The sequence below is a fragment of the Jaculus jaculus genome, chromosome 4 (genome assembly GCF_020740685.1).
Source record: "Jaculus jaculus isolate mJacJac1 chromosome 4, mJacJac1.mat.Y.cur, whole genome shotgun sequence".
Classification (NCBI taxonomy): Eukaryota; Metazoa; Chordata; class Mammalia; order Rodentia; family Dipodidae; genus Jaculus; species Jaculus jaculus.
Window position 1 is genome coordinate 168374724 of NC_059105.1, and position 26498 is coordinate 168401221.

The 26498-nt window shown below is 42.3% G+C and overlaps 1 protein-coding gene across 2 annotated transcripts in view; it reads right to left on the minus strand.

Moving 5' to 3' along the window:
* Positions 1–623: 623 nt before the first annotated feature.
* Atp6v1a (ATPase H+ transporting V1 subunit A) overlaps positions 624–26498 on the minus strand; it is a 58865-nt gene continuing 32990 nt past the window's right edge. For both annotated transcript variants that reach the window (XM_045147459.1, XM_045147460.1), the window contains exons 7-15: positions 23646–23808; positions 21849–21957; positions 17288–17410; positions 17088–17202; positions 15798–15861; positions 13102–13305; positions 10017–10111; positions 7865–8036; positions 624–2971 (exon numbers count right to left, since the gene is read on the minus strand). In XM_045147459.1, coding sequence (XP_045003394.1) covers positions 2879–2971; positions 7865–8036; positions 10017–10111; positions 13102–13305; positions 15798–15861; positions 17088–17202; positions 17288–17410; positions 21849–21957; positions 23646–23808 — 1138 coding nt within the window. In that variant the 3' untranslated portion in view covers positions 624–2878. The remainder of the gene's footprint in view (positions 2972–7864; positions 8037–10016; positions 10112–13101; positions 13306–15797; positions 15862–17087; positions 17203–17287; positions 17411–21848; positions 21958–23645; positions 23809–26498) is intronic.

Consider the following 26498-nt stretch of genomic DNA (forward strand, 5'->3'; position numbering starts at 1 on the left):
TGGTGTCATCTGTCCCCCTTGTTCTAAGCCTTCCAGATTCTTGGACTGAGCAGCTCCTGCGTTCACTGGCTCTCCTGCATGTCGATGGCCACTGTTGGACTACACAGCTTCCAATCAGGTAAGACAATCTAATAAATCTCCTTTTTTTTTTTTTGTTATTTTTGCTTGTTTATTTGAGAGAGACAGAGAGGGACAAAAAGAGGCACATAGAGAGAGGAAGAGAGAATGGGCACGCCAGGGCCTCCAGCCACTGCAAACAAACTCCAGATGCATGCACCCCCTTGTGCATCTGGTTAACGTGGGTCCTGGGGAGTCGAGCCTCAAACCGGGGTGCTTAGGCTTCACAGGCAAGCGCTTAACTGCTAAGCCATCTCTCCAGCCCATAAATATCCTTTTAATACACTGGTTCATTTCTCTAGAGAAACCTAATGCACCTAACGATAATACCTGGGTGCTACATAAGATATTGCTGAATTTTTACATTAGATCTAAAATCATCTCTCTTGCAAAATTATTAATTGTAAGTCATTAGCTAATGTTGAAACCATAACCAAAATACAATCAGGTGTGCTTTCTACCAGACAGCGTTGCCACCCTTCAAAAAAAGGAATGGGAGAAAAAGGTAATTTAAATCCACTTTTTATTCTTTCATAGATTTTAATAATTATATGTTACTCTTAACTTATAGTGAAATCTTTAAGATAGGAAGGAAATTTACACGCCCTCTTCTGTTCGTTCTTCAGAATGGAAGGAAGTTTCATTCCAAGGGTGCAGTGTGTGAGACTTAACACTGGAAAACACGTATGAAACTTGTTTCACTGGCTGCACTTAGGACTAGGCACAGCACAATAAATATAGAACTACATAATCTTTTTAAAAGATGGCTGTACTTTTAACACATTCTTACTGAAGAAATACTACGTGTGAACATTGTGTAATTCTACAACATACAAGCGAAGGGAGAGTTATGTTGTTTCTGTACCACTTCACACTCACACATCAACAGTCTTCAAAAGGAGTAAGAATGCACATCTCAAATTCAGAGCAACAACAAAAACAACAACAACAACAAACAAACTTGTTCCACTAGTTTCTTTAGATCACTCATGATCACAATCCTAGCCTGCTGGTAGTTTAAGGTAGGAATAGAAAGTTTTTTCATATTGTTTTAATTTTCATCAGTCAGAGCCTGAGTAGGAGGCCATACTGGAAGCAAACTGATTAAGCAGCACCATTACATTAGGTCTACACATCAACAAATCATTGCATAATCCTTATTATCAACAGTGTTGAAAAGTTAACAAAAGTTATATATATGGAAGAATATCTTTCCTGAATAGCAGTCCACCGTGTAAAAATGTGCAACCTGCAAGGACTTACACAAAGTGATGTCTGAATTGTCTACTGACTATCGATCCTTTAACAGACCAAAAGAATTGCGTTGCTAATAATTTAAATAACATACTAAGGCATAAAATAAATACTTTATGCTATTACATTTGTGTATTTGAGATTGTTAGGCATGTTCACATACCCTTTCCTCTTCCCAAAGATGAAGCGATGGTATCAGCACTACTGGTCAGAAAGTTAATGGGAAACCTCAGAGCTTTCGGCAATGTTCCTTATTATGCCAACACAGAAATGATCATATTAAAAGTAATGAGAGCAAAATGAAATTGATCATTTTTTCACACGAACCAGTTTCTGTTATGAGGAGATACAAGAATTCATTTCATCCCTATTAAATAGTATGGAACCATATGCTGCTAAGGACATAGTTTGAAAAGCCTGAACCAGTAAATTAAAAAAAAAAAAAGCACATTAAAAAAAATCACAAATTTTACAAGTGGTAAATGGGTTGTTTAAAAATTCAGCATACAAGCAAACATGCAAACACGTGGCACATGTCATTACCTTGTAAAAACATAATGCCACTCTGGCCCCAAGAATCACTACAGCCCAGCTGGTTCTTAGAGGGGCAAACTGCCTTTCATCCCCACTGAGTAGGCAGTCTCTGTGGCACTACGCTGGCCATCACACTGCCGTGTAACTCCTGGAAGCTTAGCCTCCTAAGATGTCTAAGAAAAAGAAAGGCTGTGATACAGATCAAGTTTCCAATGATTGTTTTAAATGTACCTTTAAAATGAATTTCGTAGTAATGCATTAAATAAAAGACCTTGATACTGGAGTTTTCCTAGTGAAATGAAACAAAGACGGTGTTAAGTTTGCCCACCTGGCTCATTTTCCACCTTTTTAGAGGGAACTGGTTTATCCGTTATGCTGAGCCTCACAAATGCCTGTTTTTAAAGACAACAGTTCTCAAGTTTCCCATAAACACTCCTAATTTATATTGGAAAAGCAATGCATAATCAGAACATTAATCATTCATGTTTTTAAAAAGTTTTTCCTGCAAAGCAGAGAGTTCACAAAACCCTAAGCTGCAAGTGACCTCAGCACACACAGACTGAGCCATTTCCCACAGCATCCGCCAATAAACACAGCAATCTGGCCTTCCATTCTGAGTCCACGCAGAGAGAGTGCGCGCAGCAGCCCCGCTTACGAGCTCCTGGGCACGAGGAGAGGGCGAACCTAGGACAAGGGGTTGTCACCTCGCGTACAGGTTGACGGTGGGGTAGCCACTGTGTGCTTACTACAGTCACCACTTCAGGTAAAGGTTGGAGAGCCCCTCGACCCTGGAGCAAAGGAATGTGTGTTGCACATAAGACCTACCCACATCGACAGCAAAACAAACGACAACACACACAGGCACTAGTCTCAAAGCTGCACAATAAAAAAAGCCAAGGGGTTTGAGATGAGAAACTTAGGAAAAAATACACGTGGGCTTGCTGAGGGAGAGGACAGAAATGAAGTCACAGTTCTAGTCCTCGAGGCTACGGAATGCATTCTGCATGTCTTCAAGAAGTTGTGCGTAGTCGGCCTTGATCTTCGCCTCACCGTCTTTCACTGGATCCTGAAAAAAAAAAAAAAAGACATTACAAATTTACCATTGGACAATACATTTCAGGTCAGGATGTGTGGTTGGTAAGTTATATATATATATATATATATATATATATATATATATACATACATACATAGTTTTTTGTTTTTTTTTTTTGAGGTAGGGTCTCACTCTAGCCCAGGCTGACCTGTAATTCACTATGAAGTCTCAGGTTGGCCTCGAACTCACGGCAATCCTCCTACTCTGCCTCCCAAGTGCTGGATTAAAGGCATGCGCCACCATGCCCGGCTTATATTTAATATATTTTTAGCTAGGTGTGGTGGTGCATGCCTTTAATGCCAGCACTTGAGAGGTCGAGGTAGGAGGATTGCTGTGAGTCTGTGGCCTTCCTGAGACTACACAGTGAATTTCAGGTTAGCCTGGGTTAGAGTGAGACCCTACCTCAAAAAACAAATAAACAAAAATTTCTTTCTATCTATCTGCCTACCTTCCTACCTATCATCTATCCATTCATTCATCATGTTAAATGAAGTACACCAGTAAACCACAAGCAGGAGAAAACTACCTTCATGTTCTTTTACAAGTAGAAATGTTTTGGTACGTGTGTATATGTGATGCATGTGCATGTCCACGTGCGTGACAGCAGGTGTGCGCGCCACAGTGCTCATGCGGAGGTCAAGGACAACTGTTGGATCGGTTTCCCCTGCCAGCTTGTTTGTGAGGCAGGATCCCTCATTCTCATCGTCATCCATTGCTACATTCGCCAGCCTGGCTGGTCTGCAAGCTCCTGGGAGATTCTCCTGCCTCTGCCTCTCAGCTTGTGATCAGCGGGCTGCGATGAGAGAAGCCTGCCACAGCGTCAGGTTTTTATGTGGGTGCTGGGGATTTGAACTTAGGCACTATAGCTTGAGTGACAAGCACTTTACCACTGAGCCACCTCCCTGACCCCTCATTTTTGTACTTTGCTTGTGAACTACATTCAATGACCACACCATTATTGTGCACAAAAGTGAGAGTTTTAGGGCTGGAGAGATGGCTTAGTGGTTAAGCACTTGCCTGTGAAGCCTAAGGAGCCCAGTTTGAGGCTCGATTCCCCAGGACCCACGTTAGCCAGATGCACAACGGGGTGCATGTGTCTGGAGTTCGTTTGCAGTGGCTGGAGGCCTTGGCATGCCCATTCTCTCTCTCTCTCTCTCTCTCCATCTGCCTTTTTCTCTCTGTCCATTGCTCTCAAATAAATAAATAAATATTGAAAAAAAGTGAGAGTTTTGTAGCATCACATATTAGTAGCATATGACTACTGTGTATATAGCAACTGGGAATTAATGTAGTCAAAACAAAATTTATTATTTGAGGGTGTAATAGTACCACAACTGGATGGAGAAAATATAGATAAGAATCTTAAAATGTATCGTGTTTAAAAATCCTATGAAGCCGGGCATGGTGGTGCACGCGTTTAATCCCAGCACTCGGGAGGCAGAGGTAGGAGGATTGCCGTGAGTTCGAGGCCACCCTGAGACTCCATAGTGAATTCTAGGTCAGCCTGGGCTAGAGTAAGACCCTACCTCGAAAAAAAAAAAAAAGAAAACTGCCGGGCGTGGTGGTGCACACCTTTAATCCCAGCAGTCGGGAGGCAGAGGTAGGAGGATCACCGTGAGTTCGAGGCCACCCTGAGATGACAGAGTTAATTCCAGGTCAGCCTGGACCAGAGTGAGACTCTACCTCGTAAAACCAAAAAAAAAAAAAAAAAAGAAAACCTATGGAAAGCAATGAAATTGAATAATTTGTAAAAAAGAGTTGTATTTGGGCTGGAGAGATGGTTTAGTGGTTAAGGCACTTGCATGCAAAGCCTAAGGACACATGTTCGACTCTCCAGGTCCCACGTAAGCCAGATGCACAAAGGAGAGGCATGTGCAAATTACCAGGCCAGTGCAAATGAACTCCAGATGCATGCGCCATTTTGTGCATTTGGCTTTACATAGGTTCTGGGGAGTTCAACCTGGGCTGTCAGGCTTTGCAAGCAAATACCTTTAACCCCTGAGCCATCTCTACCGCCCTTGAACTATTATTTTCTAGCCCAAAATAATGCTATATAAGAATATCTAGTGATGCAGAAAAATATCTCTGATGTGCATTTGATATAATGAGCACATAAATAGAAAAACTATTTCACTTTAAGTAATCACACTACCAGGAAATACTGTTGAAGGTAAAATTTTCTCCTCTTCCTGATATATAACTTTAGATAAAACATTTAAATGACGAGGGAGATGGCTTAGTGAATCAAGTACTTATCATACAAGTATGAGGAGGCCAGTTTTTTTTTTTGGGGGGGGGGTTTTCTCAGGTAGGATCTCACTCTAGCTGAGGCTGACCTAGAATTCACTATATAGTCTCAAGGTCGTCTGGGGCTCATGGTGCTCTGCCTCCTGAGTGCTGGGATGAAAGGTGTGCGCCACCACACCCGGCATTTCTTGGTTTTTCAAGGTAGGGTCTCACTCTAGCTCAGGCTGACCTGGAATTCACTGTGTAGTCTCAGGGTGCTGGGATTAAAGGTGTGTGCCAGCATGCCCGGCTCTGAATATTCTTTTTTAAAAATATTTTCAAGCAGAGAGAAAGAGAGAAAGAGAGAGAGAAACTGGGTGTTCCAGGGCCTCCAGCTGCTGCAAACCAACTCTAGATGCATGCGCTACTTTGTTCATCTGGTTTAACATGGACACTGGGAATCTAGGCTTTTCAGTCAAGTGCCTTAACCACTGAGCCATCTCTCCAGTCCTAAATATTCTTGATACTGCATCTATTTTTTAAGTTTTATTTATTTATTTTTGTTTTTGAAGTAGGGTTTCACTCTAGCCCAGGCTGGCCTGGAGTTCACTACATAGTCCCATGCTGGCATTGGACTCCCAACGATCCTCCTGCCTCTGCCTCCTGCGTGCTGGGATGACAGGTGTGGGCCACCACAACTGGCCAATACCTCATTTATTTTAACGCATGGGGGTACCATAATGCAACGCTGACTGTTCATTCTTGGATGACATTTGAGAGGTTTAATAAGTAACTTCTCATACATATCCACATCAAAAATCTCTGGACTTGGGCTGGAGAGATGGCTCAGCATTTAAGGAACTTACTTGCAAAGTCTGATGGCCCAGGTTCAGGTCCCCAAACCCACATAAAGCCAGATGTACAAAATGCCACTCATGTCTGCAGTTCATTTGTAGGGGCAAGAGGCTCAGGGGCACACAACTCTTTCTCTCTCTGCCTGCCACTTTCTTTCTGCCTGTATCTCAAATACATAAATTAAAATATTTTTAAAAATATCAGATCAGGTGGTACATGCTTTAATCCCAGCATTCAGGGCAGAGGTAGAAGAACTGCTATGAGTTCGAGACCAGCCTGGAACTACAGAGTGAGCCTAAGCTACGGAGTGACATTCTACCTCAAAAACTCTGAAAAGAAAAATCTCTGCACTCAGTAGTACAGCCACTGCCTTGTATGGGTGAGAATGCTAGGTTAAATTCCAGCAATGCAAAAATCAAAAACAGAAAACAAAACACACAAAAAACAAAACAAAACAAAAATCTAGAGGGAGGAAGGAAGAAAAAATTATTGCTGGGTGTGTTGGTACATGCTCTTCACCCTAATTTGGCAGACAGAGGTAAAGTGACTAGAGTTGAGACCATAATTCTGGGGAAGGGGATGGGACATAAAGAATTATTTCCTTGGTTCATAACTCAGTGAAATGGCAGGCCTTAAGGCTGTGAATATTTTTAACTTCTTAACATAGTGAATATCCATTAATACAGGCTTATATTTTCAAACTACAGTATAAATAGTCTTTTTTTTTTTTTTTTTTTGAGGTTGGGTTTTGCTCTAGCCCAGGCTTATCTGGAATTAGTCTAGGCTGGCCTGAAACTCACAGCAATCCTCCTGCCTCAGCCTCCTAAGTGTGCTGGGATTAAAGGTGTGTGCCACCATGTCTGACAGAGACAGATAACATGGGCATACCAGGAACTCCAGCCACTGCAAACAAACTCCAGACATATGCGCCACTGGGCATCTGGCTTTACAAGGGTATTGGGAATAGAACTCGGGTCGTTGGGCTTTACGGGCAAGCATCTTAACTGCCGAGACATCTCTGCAGCCCTACGCGATCACTTTTATGTACTCAAGAGAATCACTGATAGGTGGTTAGTACACCTGTTGGCACACTGTGACTTTTCTCCTGAGTCTCCTCTCCTCACCTCCTGAGTGCGGGGTCACAGTTACCTACCTATTTTTTTTTTCCTTTTTCTTATTCTTTTTATTCAAGGTAGGGTTTCACTCTAGCTCAGACTGACCTGGAATTCACTATGCAGTCTCAGAGTGGCCTCAAACTCATGACGATCCTCCTACCTCTGCCTCCTGAGGGCTGGGATTAAAGGCGTGCGCCACCACACCTGGCCCCTACCTACCTATTTTTATCTTGTGTACCTACAAAAGAGTAAGAGGCACCTTCAAAGTTAAAAGCAAGGTGTAACATGAAATTTAACAAAGAAGTAAACAGAGTAGATGTCATTGTACAAACATGGCAGATAATGATAATAGGCACTTTAGGATAATTGCTGCTAAGCAACATCAAATTTTTTTAACTGTGAGTTTTCTAGTGGACAAGAGAGAAAAACACATGAGCGTTTGTTTTAGACATGACATACTATGATCTTTACCATCAGAATTTCCACTTAGATATCACTTTGAGGCCTGTTTTGGTTTTATGCAACCTGAAAATGTGTGCAAATGGTTAAGTATAGGTTCCAAACTCCAGGTTTGAGACTCCAATACTTAGAACTGGAAGGGAAGAAGGCAGGGAGGAAGGAAAGTTGGTTTTCTACTAGGAAATGCGGCATCATAAACAAAACATACCTTAAATTTCATGGAGGACAGTTTATAGAGGATCTCCCCCATGTGCTCGCGGATCATCGACCACGTGATCTTGTTGTCGCTCTGGGCGGTGGTTTCAACAGCTCTGCGGGCCATGTCGTAAAATGCAATCATGTTGGACAGCATTCCCACCGTCTTGTAGAATGGGCAGAACCTAGGACAGATGAGTATAAGAAGAATTCACAAAACCTCCAAGGCAGCTCATACTTTAATTCTGTAGTTTTAAATCCAAATTTATATTCAGAAAGTCTTTGCCAAGACCAATATGTTGAAGGGTTTCCCCTACTTTTTCCTCCAGCAACTTCAGTTTCAGGTCTGATGTTAAGGTCTTTAGTCCATTTGGATTTAATTCTTGTGCATGGAGAGAGAGAGAATAATCTATTTTCATCCTTCTACAGATACATATCCAGTTTCCCCAGCACCATTTGCTGAAGAGGCTGTCTTTTCTCCAATGAGTATCTTTGGCACTTTTATCGAATATCAGGTGGCTATAGCTACCTGGACTTATATCTGGGTCCTCTATTCTGTTCCATTGATCTACATATCTGCTTTTGTGCCAGTACCATGCTGTTTTTGTTACTATAGCTCTGTAGTATGGGTTAAAATCAGGTATGGTTAAATTCAAATTTAAATCTAGCCATAAAGTACCAGCCATTAGCATTTTTTAGTTTTTCAAGGTAGGGTCTCACTCTAGCTCAGGCTGACCTGAAATTCATTATGTAGCCTCAGGGTGACCTTGAACTTGTGGTGATCCTCCTACCTCTGCCTCCCAAGTGCTGGGATTAAAGGCATGTGCCACCCCGCCCGGCTCCATTAGCATTTTAAAATATGCATACTGCTTACATTTGCTGGGTGACAGGTAAGGAATGAACAGCGATAGGAGAAAAGAAGCAGCCTCAGCAGCTGTGCAGCCACTAGGTGGACGTGGCTATTTCAAGGGTCATGTCTGCTTCTGCTACAGCAAGAAGCGGGAGAGCGAAGCAGGGCTGCCGCCACCCCATGCTTCTCCCGAGGCTTGCTTTTTAACACAGTGCTGTTTGGCAAGATCACAAAGACTCCCCTGCGATCACAGGTTAAGGTGTAATGCTAGTAAGAGAGCAGGAAGTGGCAAGTTGCTCAAGTTAATAATGGCTCCATTTCCTTTAGTGTGATTATTTTCATTTACCTATGCCTTTTAGAGACAGGCACATACACACCGGCGAATACTCCATTTCATGTGTATTCATATTATATTATATTATATTATATTATATTATATTATATTATATTATTATATTATATTATTGTATTATATTGTATTATATTATATTCTCTCCAAAGAATTTTACTCATTATCTGGGTGTGAGTGGTTCAGTGTAGTTCCTAACAGCAGATTTCTAAGGCTCACTGATATACTGGCAGATTTTTTTTTTTTTTTTGCTTGCCCTAATTCTGGTTAATCATTCTCTTTGCCCAGTTTTTTACATTTTTTTCTTTTTCTCTCTCTTTTTATGGAGCCAAAGATGAAGTAAGAGAAAATCTTACTTAACTAACATACAGGGGTCAAATTCTCCATGTTCATGAGAAAGGGGAACTCTAAACAGCAATAGCACTAGCAGAAACAATTAGAGAAATCAAACACTGGGCACGAGGGGTTCCTAACAGGGACTTTGGTAGAAAGAAAGAAACATGGCGCTCTCTTGAAATAAGGCAGGAAAGCAGAAATGGTTATTTAGGCAGAAGCAGAAAGCAGCTTTTGAGTGAGCAGTGATCCCCAGGCTCTGCATGCAAGAAAATGTTATCACAATCTGACTAACAGACAAACTGAGTCAAAGGGACACATTAGATCACTAGATGCCTGCTGTGAATGTATGAAAGTGTATCTGGGTGAGAAAAAGGGTTTAAAGTACACACCTTTCCCTACAGGACAACAGAAAATCCCCACACTAAACAAATGGAAATCAAGGTGGGGCATGGTGGTACACGCCTTTCATCCCAGCACCTGGGAAGCAGAGGTAGGAGGATCGCCATCAGTTTGAGGCCACCTTGAGATTCCATAGTGAATTCCAGGTCAGCCTGGGCTAGAGTGAGACCCTACCTTGAAAAAAAAAAAAAAAAAAAAGAAAAAAAAAAGAAATCAAGTTGCTATGTGTACCTGTCATAAGGAGTGTATCCATTTTGTTGTAGGAAGTCATCTTTGATAAGTTTTGCTACTTCCAGAGTAATTTTATCTGTTTCTGCCAAAGAAGCCTAGAAAAGAAAAAGTTATTTTTAGAAATATCTTTCCACAATGTGTGGCACAATCCATGAGTGAGTGAACATTATGTAATCAGCACGTAATAACTTATTCTTAATCAGCTCCTTTATAACTGCTTTTTTTTTTTTTTTTTCGAAGTAGGGTCTCACTCTGGCCCAGGCTGACCTAGAATTAACTCTGTAGTCTCAGGGTGGCCTTGAACTCATGGTGATCCTCCTACCTCTGCCTCCTGAGTGCTGGGATTAAAGGCATGCGCCACCACACCTGGCTATAACTGCTTTTTAAAAACATATATTTTATTTTTATTTATTTGCCAGAGAGAAAGACAGAAGAGAGAAGAGAGAATGGGTGCACCAGGGCCTCCAGTCACTGTAAATGAACTCCAGACACATGCGGCACCTTGTGCATCTGGCGTATGTGGGTCCTGGGGAATTGAACCTGGGTCCTTTAGTGGCTTTGCAGGCAAAGATTGCCTTAACCGTTAAGCCATCCCTCCAACCCTATAACTGCTTTTTAATTATTCGTTTTGTTGTTGTTGTTTGGTTTGGTTTTTTGGAGAGAGGGTCTTATTCTAGGCCATGCTCACAGCAATCCTGCTTCACGCTCCCAAGTGCAGGGATAACACACACAAGCCACCACGCGGGGCTCACTGTTTTCTTATTGTGTAAGAAGTACGTGATTAAGAGTTTATCTTCTGAAAGCGAGTGGTGACCGAGGCTTGTAAGCAGTGCTCGGAAGGCTGAGGCAAAAGTTTGTTTGAGGCCAGATGTGGTGGTGCACGCCTTTAATCCCGGCAGAGGTAGAGGCAGAGGTAGGTGGACTGTCTTGAGTTCAAGGCTGAGACTACATAATGAATTCTAGGTCAGCCTGGACTAGAGCAAGACTCTACCTCAAAAACAAAAACAACAACAACAACGACAAAAGCTTGTCTGAAGTCAGTAAAATAATAACTCTGGACCAGTCTTTGTGGCCTAAAAAGCAAACATTTTCAGTAGTGCAATGTAAATTTACGTTATTGTGAAATATGTTCGAAACTTCCCCATCTTACATATCTGAAACTTGATGCCAGTAAAAGGCATGCAACTCCCTTGTCACCCCTCCCTCCAGTCACTGCATAGAGTCTTCAAGTTTTAATTTCTATCAGCCTGATGGCTTTGGATTCCTCATACAAGGGAAATCATACCTACTTGCCTTTCCGTGATTGGCTCGTTTCACTTACTGTAATAACCCTCGAGGCAACTTGTGTTGAAGCGTGTGGCAGGATTTCTGTCCTTAGCAAGAGTAATTGTCCATTTACAGACTGAGGGACGTCTGAGCTGCTTTCAGTCCTGGCTGTTGTGTGCGGATGGTATTGCTATGAAGATGGGAATGCAAACTAAAGTGCTGTTTTTGTTTGTTTGTTTTGATTTTTTGAGGGAGGGTTTCACTGTAGCTCAGGGTGGCCTCGAAATCATGGTGATCCTCCTACCTTTGCCTCCCAAGTGCTGGGATTAAAGGCGCGCGTCACCATGCCCACCTCTAATGTTCTTTATTTTTGGTGGGGGGGATTTGAGGTAGGGTGTCACTCTAGCCCAGGCTGACCTGGAATTCACTATGGAGTCTCAGGTTGGCCTTGAACTCATGGTGATCCTCCTACCTCTGCCTCCCGCGTGCTGGGATTAAAGGTGTGTGCACCACCACACCTGGCTCACTAATGTTCTTTTTTAATCAAGTATTTCTTCATATCTTAGCTTCCTGCCTCAGTTGTTAGACTCTGGTTTTAGGTTTGTTGCACAGTAATTTGAGTAGCTCATAAATATACTTTTTTTATTTTTGATTTTTTCAAGGTATGGTCTCACTGTACTCCAGGCTGACCTGAAATTCACTATGTAGTCTCAGGTTGCCCTTGAACTCATGGCAGTCCTCCTACCTCTGCCTCCCAAGTGCTGGGATTAAAGGTGTGCTCCACCACGTCTTTTTTTTTTATTTTTTTAAGCATTACATGATGTGTAGAACAACAAAGAGCAATGTATGTACTTATCTATATTTGAGTATTTTATTGGCATAGCTAAGTTACAGGGCTTCACCCTGTAACTACTATTGCCTCCAATGCTTTTGCACCTGCCCTTTTGGTCTTGAGAGACAACGCAATTGCTGCTGGGATCAATAAAAAGAAGAAATTACCTGGGAATTGTGACAAAAGAACAGGCACAGAGTTCACTGCGTTCTTGAATGTTTTTTGTATTGTAAACTCCTCTATTTCTTTTATTTTTTTAATAAAAATCCTTTCATTTCTATTTCTTTCTTCAACTACAGATAAATACTGCATGTTTTTTAATGTGTTTTCTTTTGTCTAAATTTATATGAAGCCAGGCATAGTGGCTCATGTCTATAATCCCAGCCCCCGGCCCTAATTTTACCACATTTAATTTGGCTGGGAATGGACAGAAAATGACATGTTGCATTCTCCCCTATAATCATCCTATGATTATGCTAAGTGCAATGAAGAACTTAAAAATTCAATGAGTATAAAAGATGTTTTATATTTAAGTTTTTGTTTGTCAATTTTAAGACGAGACAGGCTTCAAACTCATGGGGATCTACCTACCTCAGCCTCTGGATTCTGGGACTACAGACATACATCACGATGCTCAGCTCTACATTCAAGTGGCTTGTTTTAAATTAATTAATTAGTTAGTTAGTTAATTTGTGTGTGTGCTTGTGTATGGGTGTGCCAGAGCCTCTGGCCACTAAAAACAGAAAGCCAGATGTTTGTGTCAGATTTGGGTCTGATTTTAGGTGAGTGGCTGGGGAACTGAACCCAGGCCAGAGGGCTTTGGAAGCAAGTGCCATTAACCAGAAAGCCATCTCCCCAGCCTGTATTTTAAGTTTTTTAAATTTAAATGTATACTTCGTATTTATTCACTTTGCTAGGAAAGAATTCACATATCCAAGTTTTTGCTGCCCACTGAGCCTTAACAGGTACCCCACAAACTGAGCTTACCTTTCCCACAAGCTGCACAATTTCTGCCAGGTCCTCTTCCTCCTGCAGAATCTCCTTGGCTTTGGTCCTCAGGGGAACGAACTCCGTGAAGTGTTTGTCATAGTATTCGTCCAGGGCGCGCATGTACTTGCTGTAGCTGATGAGCCAGTTGACAGAGGGGAAGTGCTTACGCTGAGCTAGCTTCTTATCTAAGCCCCAGAACACCTGACAAACAATAAAAAACAACAGTGGGGCTGGAGAGATGGCTTAGTGGTTAAGTGCTTGCCTGTGAAGCGTAAGGACCCTGGTTCGAGGTTCAATTCCTCAGGACCCACGTTAGCCAGATGCACAAAGGGACACATGCGTCTGCAGTTCATTTGCAGCGGCTGGAGGCCCTGGTGCACCCATTGTCTGTCTCTCTCTCTCTCTCTGCCTCTTTCTCTCTCTCTCTGTCATTCTCAAATAAGTAAATAAAATATTAAAAAAAAAGCAACAGTGCCTTTTCTTTGTAATTGCGGAAGTATACGTTTGTACGACAGATCGTTTAGTGACTTGTTGGTCAAATTATGTATCTTTCTAGTACTAGTACTAAGTATGATTGAAATAGGATAAAATGCCGGACGTGGCTGCATACTCCTTTAATCCCAACATGTGAGAGGCTGAGGTAGGAGGATAGCTGCAAGTTCGAGGCCAGCCTGAGCGAGACCCTACCTCAAAAACACTTTTTTTTTTCAATAGTGAAATATAATGAAACTTGCAGAAAATCTTTTAAATATATATTCTTAGGCTGGGGATATGGCTTAGTAGATAAAGTGCTTTGCATCCATAAGCACTAGAGTTTAGATTCCTACTGCCCACATACAACATCAGGCTGGCTTGGTGGTTTATAATCCCAGTGTGTGGAAAGCAGAGACGGGGAATCCTTGGGGCTAGCTAGAGGAGCTGAATCAGCAAGCTCTGGCTCAAGCGAGAGATGCTATCTCAGTAAAATTAATAAGCGAGCGATCAAGAAAGACACCAAATGTCAATTTCTGACCACCATTCCCCCCAACACAGGGGAAGTTTGTGTGTACATACATGCAGGCACACGTGTGTGTGCGAATAATTTTTAGAATGGCTAATTACCCACACGCCAAATGCAATTTTTATTTAAGTTTCCTTTACTACCATCAAATATGACAGCAAAAAGGAAAGTTAATTCTCTTGGAAATTACTACGATACAACAAAAACAGAAGAACCAGGAAGGCTTACTGAGATGAAACCAACACTTGTCCTGATTAAATTGACTTCCTCATCATTATGGGCCATTTTAATGATATTTGACACTGATTTTTCTGAGGCCAAATGCTCATAGATATTTTCCGCATTGCTAACTTTGCAACCCTCCTCAATTTAAAGCTTAAAATTTTAGCACCAATGTTAAAGACCTTCAGTGCCATACATAAATTTAGTCTCTGCCATTTAATGATACTGGCAGAAACGTATGTAAATATTTTGTTTTCCCCATATGAATTACACAGATAGACTGTTGAACATACCAACTTTTTTTTTTTTTCAAGGGAGAGTCTCACTCTAGCCTAGGCTAACCTGGAATTCATTATTTAGTCTCAGGATGGCTTTGAACTTTCGGCAATCCTCTGCCATCTAAGTGCTGAGATTAAAGGTATTAGCCACCACATGTGGCTAACATTTTTTTTTTTTTTAAACTATAGCTGTGTTTCATACACATCTTTAAGACAGGTTTCTTTTAATGGCCAGGTTGGTCAGCCATCCACTGAAACTCATACCTTGTCTCAAGGAAACAAATGTATAGGCAGAAATCACATTTTCTATTCTTGTTTCCATGTAGGTGAGTTAACAGAATGAACGGAATGCTTGTGTCTTTTGGAGCCTAACGTTCAAAACAGTGGATATGCTTTCTCCACAGTTTCCTCTTGTGCCAGCTAAGTGCAAAAACCTGCCAGGCTGAGTGACGATACAGGAATAAGACTGAGGGGCACAGGACTCCTGTCGTGACTGAGGAGAGCCACTTTCTGATGAGACCATCTGCTCCGAACCATGCTGTGATAACAAATAAACTTCTAGATCTTAAAAAATATATATTGATTTGCAAAGAAAGGGAGGAGGAAAGTGGGGGGGGGGGGAAAGAAAGAAAGAAAGAAAGAAAGAAAGAAAGAAAGAAAGAAAGAAAGAAAGAAAGAAAGAAGGAAAGAAAGAAAAGACAGACAGGCACGCCAGGGCCCCTAGTCATGACAAATGAACTCCAGACGAATGTGCCACTTTGTGCATCTGGCTTTATGTGGGTACTGGGGAACTGAACCCAGTTAGGCTCTGCAGGCAAGTGCCTTAAATGCAGAACCATCTCTCTAGCTCCTAGATTTTTTTTTTTTTGGCCTTCGGATTACACAACTTTGGGCTTATTTAGTTCAGCAGGTAGGGTTACTATAACTTAAGGGCAGGACAACTCTAACACCAAGAAACCTTTGCTACTTAGATATACTTTCCACACGTGTTCTATTTACTATAAAAACTCTGTTGAGGAGCTAAGAAAAACAGAAAGTACTCAGCTTTCCCAGTGCTAAGGATATTAATGACATAAACTTTATTTTTACCTATTTTTCAGTAACTAAGTTAAATACTTGGTGGTTTGATAATAGAATGGCTAGGGAGGGAACAGAGGAAGGTTCACAAGTTGACTATATTGGGAAGAACATACCTGGACAATACCCAAAGTAGCAGATGTAACTGGGTCAGAAAAATCACCACCAGGTGGAGAAACTCTAGATTAAAAATAAAATACAACAATTAGAACTGTTTATGAAAAATAATTGTACATAGTCAATCTTTGAAAGCTAACTATGTGAATATATTAACAATTCTAACGAGTACACAAAAGTCAGTTTTTAAGAGAAACCAAAATAAATTAACTTCTTATTTGTTCATTTGTTGCTAGTGATGGAATCCAGGGCTTCGTGTTTGCTAATGAAGCATCAGTACCCTCAACCCTCAGCCCTAACTTTGATATAACTTTAGAAATAAATGTCTGTTGGAATGATCTTAGATAAAAAATAAAATAAAAATAAAGGAAGAAGAAGCCGGGCGTGGTGGCGCACACCTTTAATCCCAGCACTTGGGAGGCAGAGGTAGGAGGATCAACGTGAGTTTGAGGTCACCCTGAAACCTTACCTTGGAAAAAAAAACCCAAAAAACAAAACAACAACAACAACAAAAACCAGGCCCACTTAAAAACCTTTACTCCCAGAGTCAGTTAAATGTTCCCTCTCTTTTTGGAGGTATGGTCTGGCTCTAGCCCAGGCTGGCCTGGATTCACTCTGTAGTCTCAGGCTGGCCTTGATCTCACAGTGATCCTCCTTACCTCTGCCTCCCAAGTGCTGGGATTAAAGGTGTGCGCCGCCACACCTGGCTAAATGTTCTCTTTTGAGAAGCAAACAGCATGAACTGGGCACTGGTGCTGCTGCATGCCACACTTGATTGGCAGAGGCAGAACCACAGCTAGTCCCAGTCCAGCCTGGGCTACATAGCAAGGTACTTTATGCCCTCAAGAAAAGTAAAAAACAGGCCAGGCATGGTTGCACACACTTTTAATGCCAGCACTCTGGAAGTAGAGGTAGGAGAATCTCTGTGAGTTAGCAGGCTAGGCTGGGACTACAGAGTAAATTCCAGATCAGCCTGGGCTAGAGCAAGACCCTACCTAGGAACACAAACAAACAAACAACAAAAAATAAAACCCATGAACTAATTCTCTGGGCTGGAGAGATGGCTTAGTAGTTATGGCACTTGCCTGTGAAGCATAAGGACCCATGATGTTCACTTCCCCATTACCCACATAATCCAGATGTACATGGTGGTGCATGTGTCTGGAGTTTGTAGTGGCTAGGGGCCCGGGCTTGCCCATTCTCTTTACCCCCGCCCCCAAATAAATAAATAAATAACATTTTTTTTTTTTAAAAAGAAAAGAAAATGAAGAAATAGGTTTGCTGCTTACGCTCCCACAATGCTGACACTCCCTTCTCTTTCGGGATTTCCAAGACATTTTACTCTGCCTGCTCGCTCATAAAATGAGGCCAGGCGGGCACCAAGATATGCGGGATAGCCGCTATCTGAAAGACAAAAAAATCACTTTTGAACAAAGGTTCTAAGCTAGCTGCTAAAATCCTATTAGTGACAAGCAATATGAAAACTTACCTGCAGGCATTTCTGCCAGGCGACCAGAGATCTCCCTGAGGGCCTCAGCCCATCTCGAGGTAGAGTCTGCCATCATGCTGACGTGGTAGCCCATGTCACGGAAGTATTCCGACAGCGTAATTCCTAGAGTGGAAGAATGTTACAAATTACAACGTCCTAACATAAAGTCGTGACTTAAAGAAAACCTTAAAGCAGTGACCCCATTAGGTAGACTTTGAGCTGTTCCCTCAAATCTGTTATATTTTCCCCTTTGGTTTTTTTTATTTATTTTTTAATTTTATTTACTTATTTGACAGAGGGAAAGAGGAAGAAAGAGAGGGGGGGGGAGAGAGAGAGAGAGAGAGAGAGAGAAAGAGAGAGAGAGAATGGGCTTGCCAGGGCCTCCAGGCACTGCAAACAAACTCCAGACACATGTGCTCCCTTGTGTATCTGGCATACATGGGACCTGGGGAATCGAACCTAGGTCCTTTTGCTTTGCAGATAAACACCTGAAGTGCTAAGGTATCCCTCCAGCTCTCTCTCTTTCTCTTTAATTATTCATTTATTTCCAAGGGGAGAGAGAGATGGGGGGGGGGGGATAGGCATAATGGGTGTGGTTAGGGCTTCTAGCTGCTGCAAATGAACTCCAGATACATGTGCCACTTTTTGCATCTGGCTTTATGTGGGTATTGAGGAATCGAACCTGGGTTGTTAGGCTTTGCAGGCAAGTGCCTCAACTCTTGAGCCATCTCTCCAACCCAGGTTGAGCTGGAATTCAATATGAAGTCTGAGGTTGGCCTTGAACTCATAGCAATCCTCCTACCTCAGCCTCTCAAGTGCTGGGAATAAAAGTGTGCAACACCACACCCAGCTCAAATCTGTTCTTATGGGCACACAGCTTAACTATATTTCCTATATCTTCTGCATTTTAAATTTATTTTATTTATTTGACAGAGAAAGGGCATGCCAGGGACTCCATCCACTGCAAACAAACTCCAGATGGATGCGCCACCTGGTGCATCTGCCTTACATGGGTCCAGAGGAACTGAACCTGGGTCCTTTGGCTTTGTAGGCAAATACCTTAACCACTAAACCTTCTCTTCAGCCCATCTTCTGCATTTTAGACAAGACCACTAGCTAATGGAATATGAATCAGAAATAACGTGTTGCATGGTCAAGGAACCAGGCAAGTCACATCCTATCCTATTACTCTTTCTTTCTTTTGACCTATTGAGATGTAGAAAATCCTAGAAGCCACAGCCATGTGCTAAAAACTAAAGAGCATGTTTCACCTGGCTCTAGCCCAGAATGACAGAGTAAATAGCCCCCGACCATGTGAAATAGACATCTACTTTAGTAAACAACTTATGCTGTGACTAATTTTTAAAAAAAAATTTTTGTTTATTTATTTTTTATTTATTTGAGAGTGACAGATAAAGAGACAGACAGAATGGGCACAGCAGGGCCTCCCGCCACTGTAAACGAACTCCAGATGCATGTGCCACCTTGTGCATCTGGCTTACAGGGAATTGACCCTCGAACCAGGGTCCTTAGGCTTCACAGGCAAGTGCTTACCGCTAAGCCATCTCTCCATCCCATGCTGTGACTAATTTTGATGCCATAGCCTAGTGTACTCAGCTTAAAAGCCAGGTAAAATGCCGGGCGTGGTGGCGCACACCTTTAATCCCAGCACTTAGGAGGATTGCCCGTGAGTTCAAGGCCACCCTGAGACTACGTAGTGAATTCCAGGTCAGCCTGGACTCAAGTGAGACACTACCTTGACAAAAAAAACAAAAAACAAAACAAAGGTCAATTGTCAAATCTAGAGGCTGGGTCCCTGAGTGTTCGCTATACTTATTCTTTCAATTTCCCTACGTATTTGTCAATTAAATTATCACTTATTAAGAAGTGGAGAAACTTTTCTAGTTATTCCCTTTGCATGGCTACCAGTGACCATCAAGAGGATGCTGGTTACACCAGGCTCTGCCCATACAAAGGGTTATATGCAGCTTTTAAAAATGACGCAGATTTCCTTCTCAACATGGCTTGCTTCTTCTCCAAGTTTCAGCCAATCAACGAGAACATGAAACAGAAATACTCTCTGAAGCTAGGCAACACATTTACCCATGTGACAAACTGATGAGCAACGCCACCTGGTTGAGTGAAAGCCATGCAAGGGCATGGGAAGCACCAAGAACTCCTGTGAGGAGATACAAGTCAGGCACAGGTTCGACCAGCCGGGAGCAAGACCAAGAGCCCTTTGTTTGGATCGCTGAGTCAAGGGCCACTGGCAGAAGGATGTAAACCAAGCTTACACAGGCACTCCCTACTTCCGCTACAGAAAAAGTGGGCAAGGCAGGGGACACTAGAGAGAATTCATTGTGAATGAAGGAGGAGAGGAGTAAAGAGGGCAGAAATTACACAGCTGAGCCGTAACAAAGTTCCCAAGTTGCCATCAAGTGTTCCTGCTACCCTGCACCAGCCCGCCAGGCCCTCCCAACGCCTACGAAGATGAGTGAGTAATGCTAACACTAAGTATCAGCACAGGGTACTTAACAAAGATAAATAAGGAAAATATGATAGGAGAGGCTGTGGTAGCAAAAGAACCTGCCAAGGCTGACATGGCAAGTGGATCACAGTTAGTTAAAAAAGAAAGCCTCAATAATGTATCCTACCATAAAATAATAAAATCACCAGGGATATCTAGCAAGGTAAGAGGAGATGTCTCATGAGCTGGCAGAACTCAGCAAAGAGCTGGAAACAAAAATAAAACTATTGGGCTGGAGAGATGGCTTAGCGGTTAAGCGCTTGCCTGTGAAGCCTAAGGACTCCGATTCGAGGCTTCATTTCCCGGGACCCACGTTAGCCAGATGCACAAGGGGCACACATGTCTGGAGTTCGTTAGCAGTGGCTGGAGGCCCTGGCACGCCCATTCTCTGTTTATCTGACTCTTTCTCTCTCTGTCACTCTCAAATAAGTAAATAAAATAAACAAAAAAATTTTAAAAAATAAATAAAACTATCATACGATGAAGGTTTCGCTATAAGTAACGCAAAGATAAGCATCATTCACCCCGTGTATAGACAAAAGGCTAAATAAAGAGGGATGGACTGGAAACAGTAGATATAGAAAACTAATAAAGTAGATTAAATAAATCTAGTTGGTATGTGGGGGAAAAGTCATCTCTAAAAGAAAGCAAAGCAAAACAAAACAAATACCATCATTTCCCCAACACCCAATGCTACAGTAAGAGTCTTAGCTGGGTGTGGTGGAACACGCCCTTAATCCCATTACCTGGGAGGCAGAGGTAGGAGGATCACTGTGAGTCTGAGGCTAACCTGAGACTATAGAGTGAATTCCAGGTCAGCCTGGGCTACAGCAGCATCCTACCTCAAAAGAAAAAAAAAAAAAAAAAACCTGAAAAGTCCGGGTGTAATACCCTATTTCCAATTCATAACGGAAGTCTACCATTTTTTTGTAAAAGTTTTTCCTGTTTTGTCTTTTTCCCAATAAAGCAAATCTATCAGACTACAAGAAATATTGATAAAAGAGTTTTATGTTCTAACAAACTACTGTTAAAGTTGAAAGGTAGTAGAAAAAAAAAAAGTGAGGTCTGGAGAGACTGCTTAGCATTTAAGGCACTTGCCTGTGAAGCCATAGGACTCAGGTTCGATTCCCCAGAAGCCACATAAGCCAGATGCACAAGGTGGTGCATGCATCTGCAGTGGCTAGAGGCCCTGGTGCCCTCATATTCTCTCTCTCTCAAATAAGTAAACATTAAAAAAAATGTGAAAAAAGAGAATTCAGAGATCTCAGTTCCCATGAGCCTTTCTTGCAAAGACTCCCAAAGGCAGATTTATCCACACAAGAAACAAATGCTCCATTTGACTGCAGGGCACAGTCTGGACCCAATTCTGCATCTCCTCCTGTTGCCAAACCTAAGTTTGATAGTTCCTGAAAATGCAGATGTGAAACTACTAACGCTGGGGGAGAAGGAGAAAAGATCAAAAGTATTATATAAACAGGGCCAATTTGCTTATTTTTTTCTATACCCAGTTAAAAAGATAGTAATTTTTTTTTTTTTTTTTTTTGGTTTTTCAAGGCAGGGTCTCACTTTGGCTCAGGTTGACCTGGAATTCCCTATGTAGTCTCAGGGTGGCCTTGAACTCACGGCGATCCTCCTACCTCTGCCTCCCGAGTGCTGGGATTAAAGGCGTGCGCCACCACGCCCGGCTAAAAAGGTAGTAATTTAAAGCTAATAATCCAAGTTATAGAGAAGCGAGTATACTTAATGATTGGTAATAGTAAGTTAAAAAAGTTAGTAGACAGCATGACATCTAATGGTCATGAGCACTGGAGCCCAAGGACACAGCTCGGGATAGTGCTTGCCTAGTACGGGCATGGCCCTGGGCTGCCGTGAAGAAAATACTAGAAGAAAGAAGACCAGAGTAGCTCTGTAATCGTTTTATGTTCACTTATTCTCAAGACATAATGAGTTAAATAATTCTTAAATGCTAGGAATGTTGAACGTATACAAATACTTCAGAAAGGAAGGAAACTTCTGTTCCAATGCCTAACTCACCAGTGTAGATAGAGGCTTCTCTTGCAGCTACAGGCATGTTGGAGGTGTTGGCGACCAAGGCTGTTCTCTTCATGATGGATTCTACCTTACCATCAACTTCCATAGTGAGCTACAGTTAAAACAAGAAATACATTAGTAATCCTCTAATTTCTAAATGTAACATTTCATTCCTCACTTTTAAAAACCTTGTCTAAACCGGGCGTGGTGGCACACGCCTTTAATCCCAGCACTTGGGAGGCAGAGGTTGGAGGATTGCCGTGAGTTCAAGGCCACCCTGAGACTCCATAGTGAATTCCAAGTCAGCCTGGGCTAGAGTGAGACCCTACCTCAAAAAGCCAAAAAAAAAAAAAAAAAAAAAAAAAACCCCAAACAAACAAAAAAACACACCTTGTCTATATTTAATCCTTCTTATCAGAATTCCCTAAGCAATATTCTCTAGCACCTCAACTTCTCTTTTCTGTTGCAAGGGGCTGTGGATCTAAGGCAGGTATCATTGCAAGTTTATAAGCAAAACCCAGTTTCTAAATATTATTTATTGGTAAGGGGAGAGATAAAGACAGAGAAAGAGAGATGAGAGAGAAAGAATGAATATGTGTGTGCCAGGGCCTTCAGCTACTGCAAACGAACTCCAGATGCATGCGGCACTTTGTGCATCTGGCCTTATGTGGGTACTGGGGAATCGAACCCAGGTTTTTAGGTTTTACAGGTAAGCACCTTAATGGTTAAGCCATCTCTCCATCCTGAACCCATCTTTTTTTTTTAAATTTTAAATTTTAATTTTATTTTTTTATTTGAGAGCAACAGACACAGAGAGAAAGACAGATAGAGGTAGAGAGAGAGAATGGGCGCGCCAGGGCTTCCAGCCTCTGCAAACGAACTCCAGATGCGTGCGCCCCCTTGTGCATCTGGCTAACGTGGGACCTGGGGAACCGAGTCTCCAACCGGGGTTCTTAGGCTTCACAGGCGAGCGCTTAACCGCTAAGCCATCTCTCCAGCCCTCCCCCCTTTTTTTTTTTAATGAAGGAGGAAATACTACTATAGCAATCTAATGGCTCACAAAGCTTATGCAAAGTTCACACATATAAATGTTTTTTTTTTTTTGCTTTTCTTCCTTCCTTTCTTTTATTTGTTTGTTTATTTGAGAGAGAGAGAGAGAAAGAGGCAGATAGAGGGAGAGAGACAATGGGTATGCCAGGGCCTCCAGCCACTGCAAACAAACTCCAGACACCTGATCCCCCTTGTGCATCTGGCTGATGTGGGTCCTGGGGAATTGAACCGAGGTCCTTCGCTTTGCAGGCAAACACCTTAACCGCTAAGCCATCTCTCCAGCCCTTTCTTTTCTTTTTTGAGATAGGGTCACATGCAGCACAGACTGGCACTGAACCTGCTATGTAGTAAAGGCTGACCTGAACTCACGGTCCTCTTGCTTCTGCCTCCCAATTGTTGGGATTACAGGATGCAACACTACTGCCAGGCATGTATACATGATTTATTGTTTTATCTATTTTATCTTTCTCCCAAGAAGTGAGGACCAAGACCACATAAGAAAACCTTCAACTGTTTGACTTTAAGCCAAATAAAACCGCTTTCCTTCCATAAGTTGATTCTGGTAGGTTATTTAGTCCCAGCAATAAGAAAGTAAGTGATATACAAATATTATTTTAAAATTCCTTGGAAAGTCTTTGACAAATGAGAGCATCATTCTAGACCCAGCACAAAGCTTTACTAACTGCCGATGGCAGTTGGTATACTCAGTGTTTTCTCTACAATGGTATCTGAAGCTTTCCATGTACAGACCTCGGGGAAATCTCGGAGAACTTCAGACATCTCATTTCCTCTTTCACCACAACCTACATAGATGATTACATCACTGTTGGAATACTTGGATAGAGACTGTGATATCACCGTCTTCCCACAGCCAAAAGCTCCAGGAATTGCAGTCGTTCCTCCCTGCACGCACCTAGACAAAAACAACAACAAAAACCAGAAATCAAAATTCAAGAAAGTATGTATCACTCTACTTGCTAAAAAATACTACAATTAAATAAACAACACCAAAATACTTGTTAAGAAAGTACTTGGAAATATTTTATCTCTACACAATACAAGATATGAAGATACAGGTACATACTTGTCCCTTCATATGCGCCTATAACATTATGTTTTGAAAGTGTTGTGTTAAAAGCTGGGCGTGGTGGCGCATGCCTTTAATCCCAGCACTCGGGAGGCAGAGGTAGGATCACAGTGAGTTTGAGGCCACCCTGATACTACATAGTCAATTCCAGGTCAGCCTAGACTAGCATGAGACCCTACATCAAAAACCCCACCTCCCCTCAAAAAATAGTGCTGTGGTTCACACCTGTAATCCCAGAATTTTGGAACACTGATACAATAGGACTGTCCAGGAGTTCAGTGTTAGCCTGAGCTACAGAGTGAGAGAGATTCTGTCACAAACCAAAGTGTATGTTTTATTATCATTAATTTTCTCTATCTGTAATACTTGAAAAGTGAAAGCACATTCCAAAAGGCACCTGGGGAGGAGAGATACAAAAATAATAAGATAGGGGCTGGAGAAATGGTATAGTAGTTAAAGTGCTTGCAGCCAAGCCAAAGGACCCAGGTTCGATTCCCCAGTACCCACCTAAAGCCAGATGCACAAGGTGATGCATGTTGCTTGCAGTGGCTAGAGGACCTGGCACACCCGTTCTATCTGTCTCTCTCTCCCCTCTCAAATAAATAATTAAGTAAATATTAAAAAAAGAAATAGATAAAATAGTTCTAATGGCAATTTGAATGCTTATGCAAATTATTTCATTAAGGGCTGGAGAGATGGCCTAGTGGTTAAGGCACTTGGCTGCAAAGCCAAAGGTCTCAGCTTCAATTCCCCAGTACCCACATAAAGCCAGACACACAAGGGGGCACATGCGTCTGGAGTTCATTTGCAGTGGCTGAAGGCCTAGCACACCCATTCTCTCTCTGCCTCTCTCTCAAATAAATAAAATTAAATTTAAAAAGAGAAAATCCTTAAATATGCCAGGATGATGAAACCAAAGAAAGCAATTGAATAGTCAAGTCTGAGCAAATGTGATTATTGTAGGAATTAAGGTCAGTGATTAAAAAAAAAAATTTTTTTTTTTTTTTTTTTGAAGTAGGCGTTCACTCTAGCCCAGGCTGACCTGGAATTTACTATGTAGTCTCAGGCTGGCCTCGAACTCATGGTGATCCTCCTACATCTTCTTCCTGAGTGCTGGGATTAAAGGCATGTGCCACCACACTAGGCTCAGGTGAGTTTTTATTTCTTTTCTCTTCTTTCTTTTTTTTTTGGTTTTTCGAGGAAGGGTCTCACTCTGGCCCAGGCTGACCTGGAATTCACTATGTAGTCTCAGGGTAGCCTCAAACTCATGGCGATCCTCCTGCTTCTGCCTCCCGAGTGCTGGGATTAAAGGCATGTGTCACCACGCCCGGCTATGTGTTTGTTTGTTTGTTTTTTTAAGTATTTTACTTATTTAAATATGAGAGAAATAGAGAAGAGGAAGGGGCAGATACAAGGAACCGGGCACACCAGGTGCCCTAGCCCACATGAGCGCCCCCTTGTGCATTGGGCTTGCGTGCATCCTGTTCTCGTGGGTCCCAGGGATTCAAACCGGGGTCCTTTGGCTTCAGAGTCAAAGGCTCTAACCGCTAAGCCATTTCCTGGTTCCTCTTTTCTTTTTTCTTTTAATGAAAGAGAGAAAAAAATGAGAGTGAGAGTAAGAGAGAGAGAAAGAGAGAGAGAGTTGGCACCCCAGGGCCTCCAGCCACTGCAGTCAATTACCAGATGCCTGCAGCACCTGGATGATGTGGGATCTGGAGAGTCAAACATGAGTCCTTGGGCTTCCCAGGCAAGTGCCTTAACCGCTAAGCCATCTCTCCAGCCCAAGCTGAGTGTTTTCTTTAGGGCAGGGGGTAGGGAGCAAAGGTGGAGATAAAATATCCAGAGCAGAAAAGCCCTAGTTGCACATGTGGAATGGTAAGCTCGATCCGCAAGAAATGACAGTTCAAGGGAGTGACACAGCCCAGCACAGAGTACAGTGAGTTGACGTGGAGGAGGGAGAAGTAGAGGCGACTTAGGGTTTCAGGATGTTGGGCCTTGAAGATGAGTAGAAACCAGTGGAAAAAAGAAATGGCCAAGTACATATATCTTGTCTAGATAGTAGGGACAAGAGATGGGATAAGCTCCAAAATGGAATAAAAAGAGATGGAAAGGAATGTGGGTTCAGTCTAGTGGGGTGGGGGGATGTTGGTAGGAAGAACACAGCGGGTTTGAAGCCAGCCTGGGGCCACAGGGAAAGTTCCAGGTTTAGCCTGGGCTAGAGTAACAACCTAACTCAAAAACTGGGAGGAGAGGGCTAGAGAGATGGCTTAGTGGTTAAGGCATTTGCCTGCAAAGCCAAAGGATCTTGGGTCGACTCTCCAGGACCCACCTAAGCCAGGTGCACAAGGGGGCGCATGCGTCTGGAGTCCCTTTGCAGTGCCTGGAGGCCCTGGTGCACCCATTCTCTCTCTCTCTCTCAAAATAAATAAATAAATAAAAGTCTCTTGGTCTAATTCCCCCGGCGAAGACTCTAGCATGTTCTGCAGAGCAAGGGGAAGAACAGCAATGAACTCCGA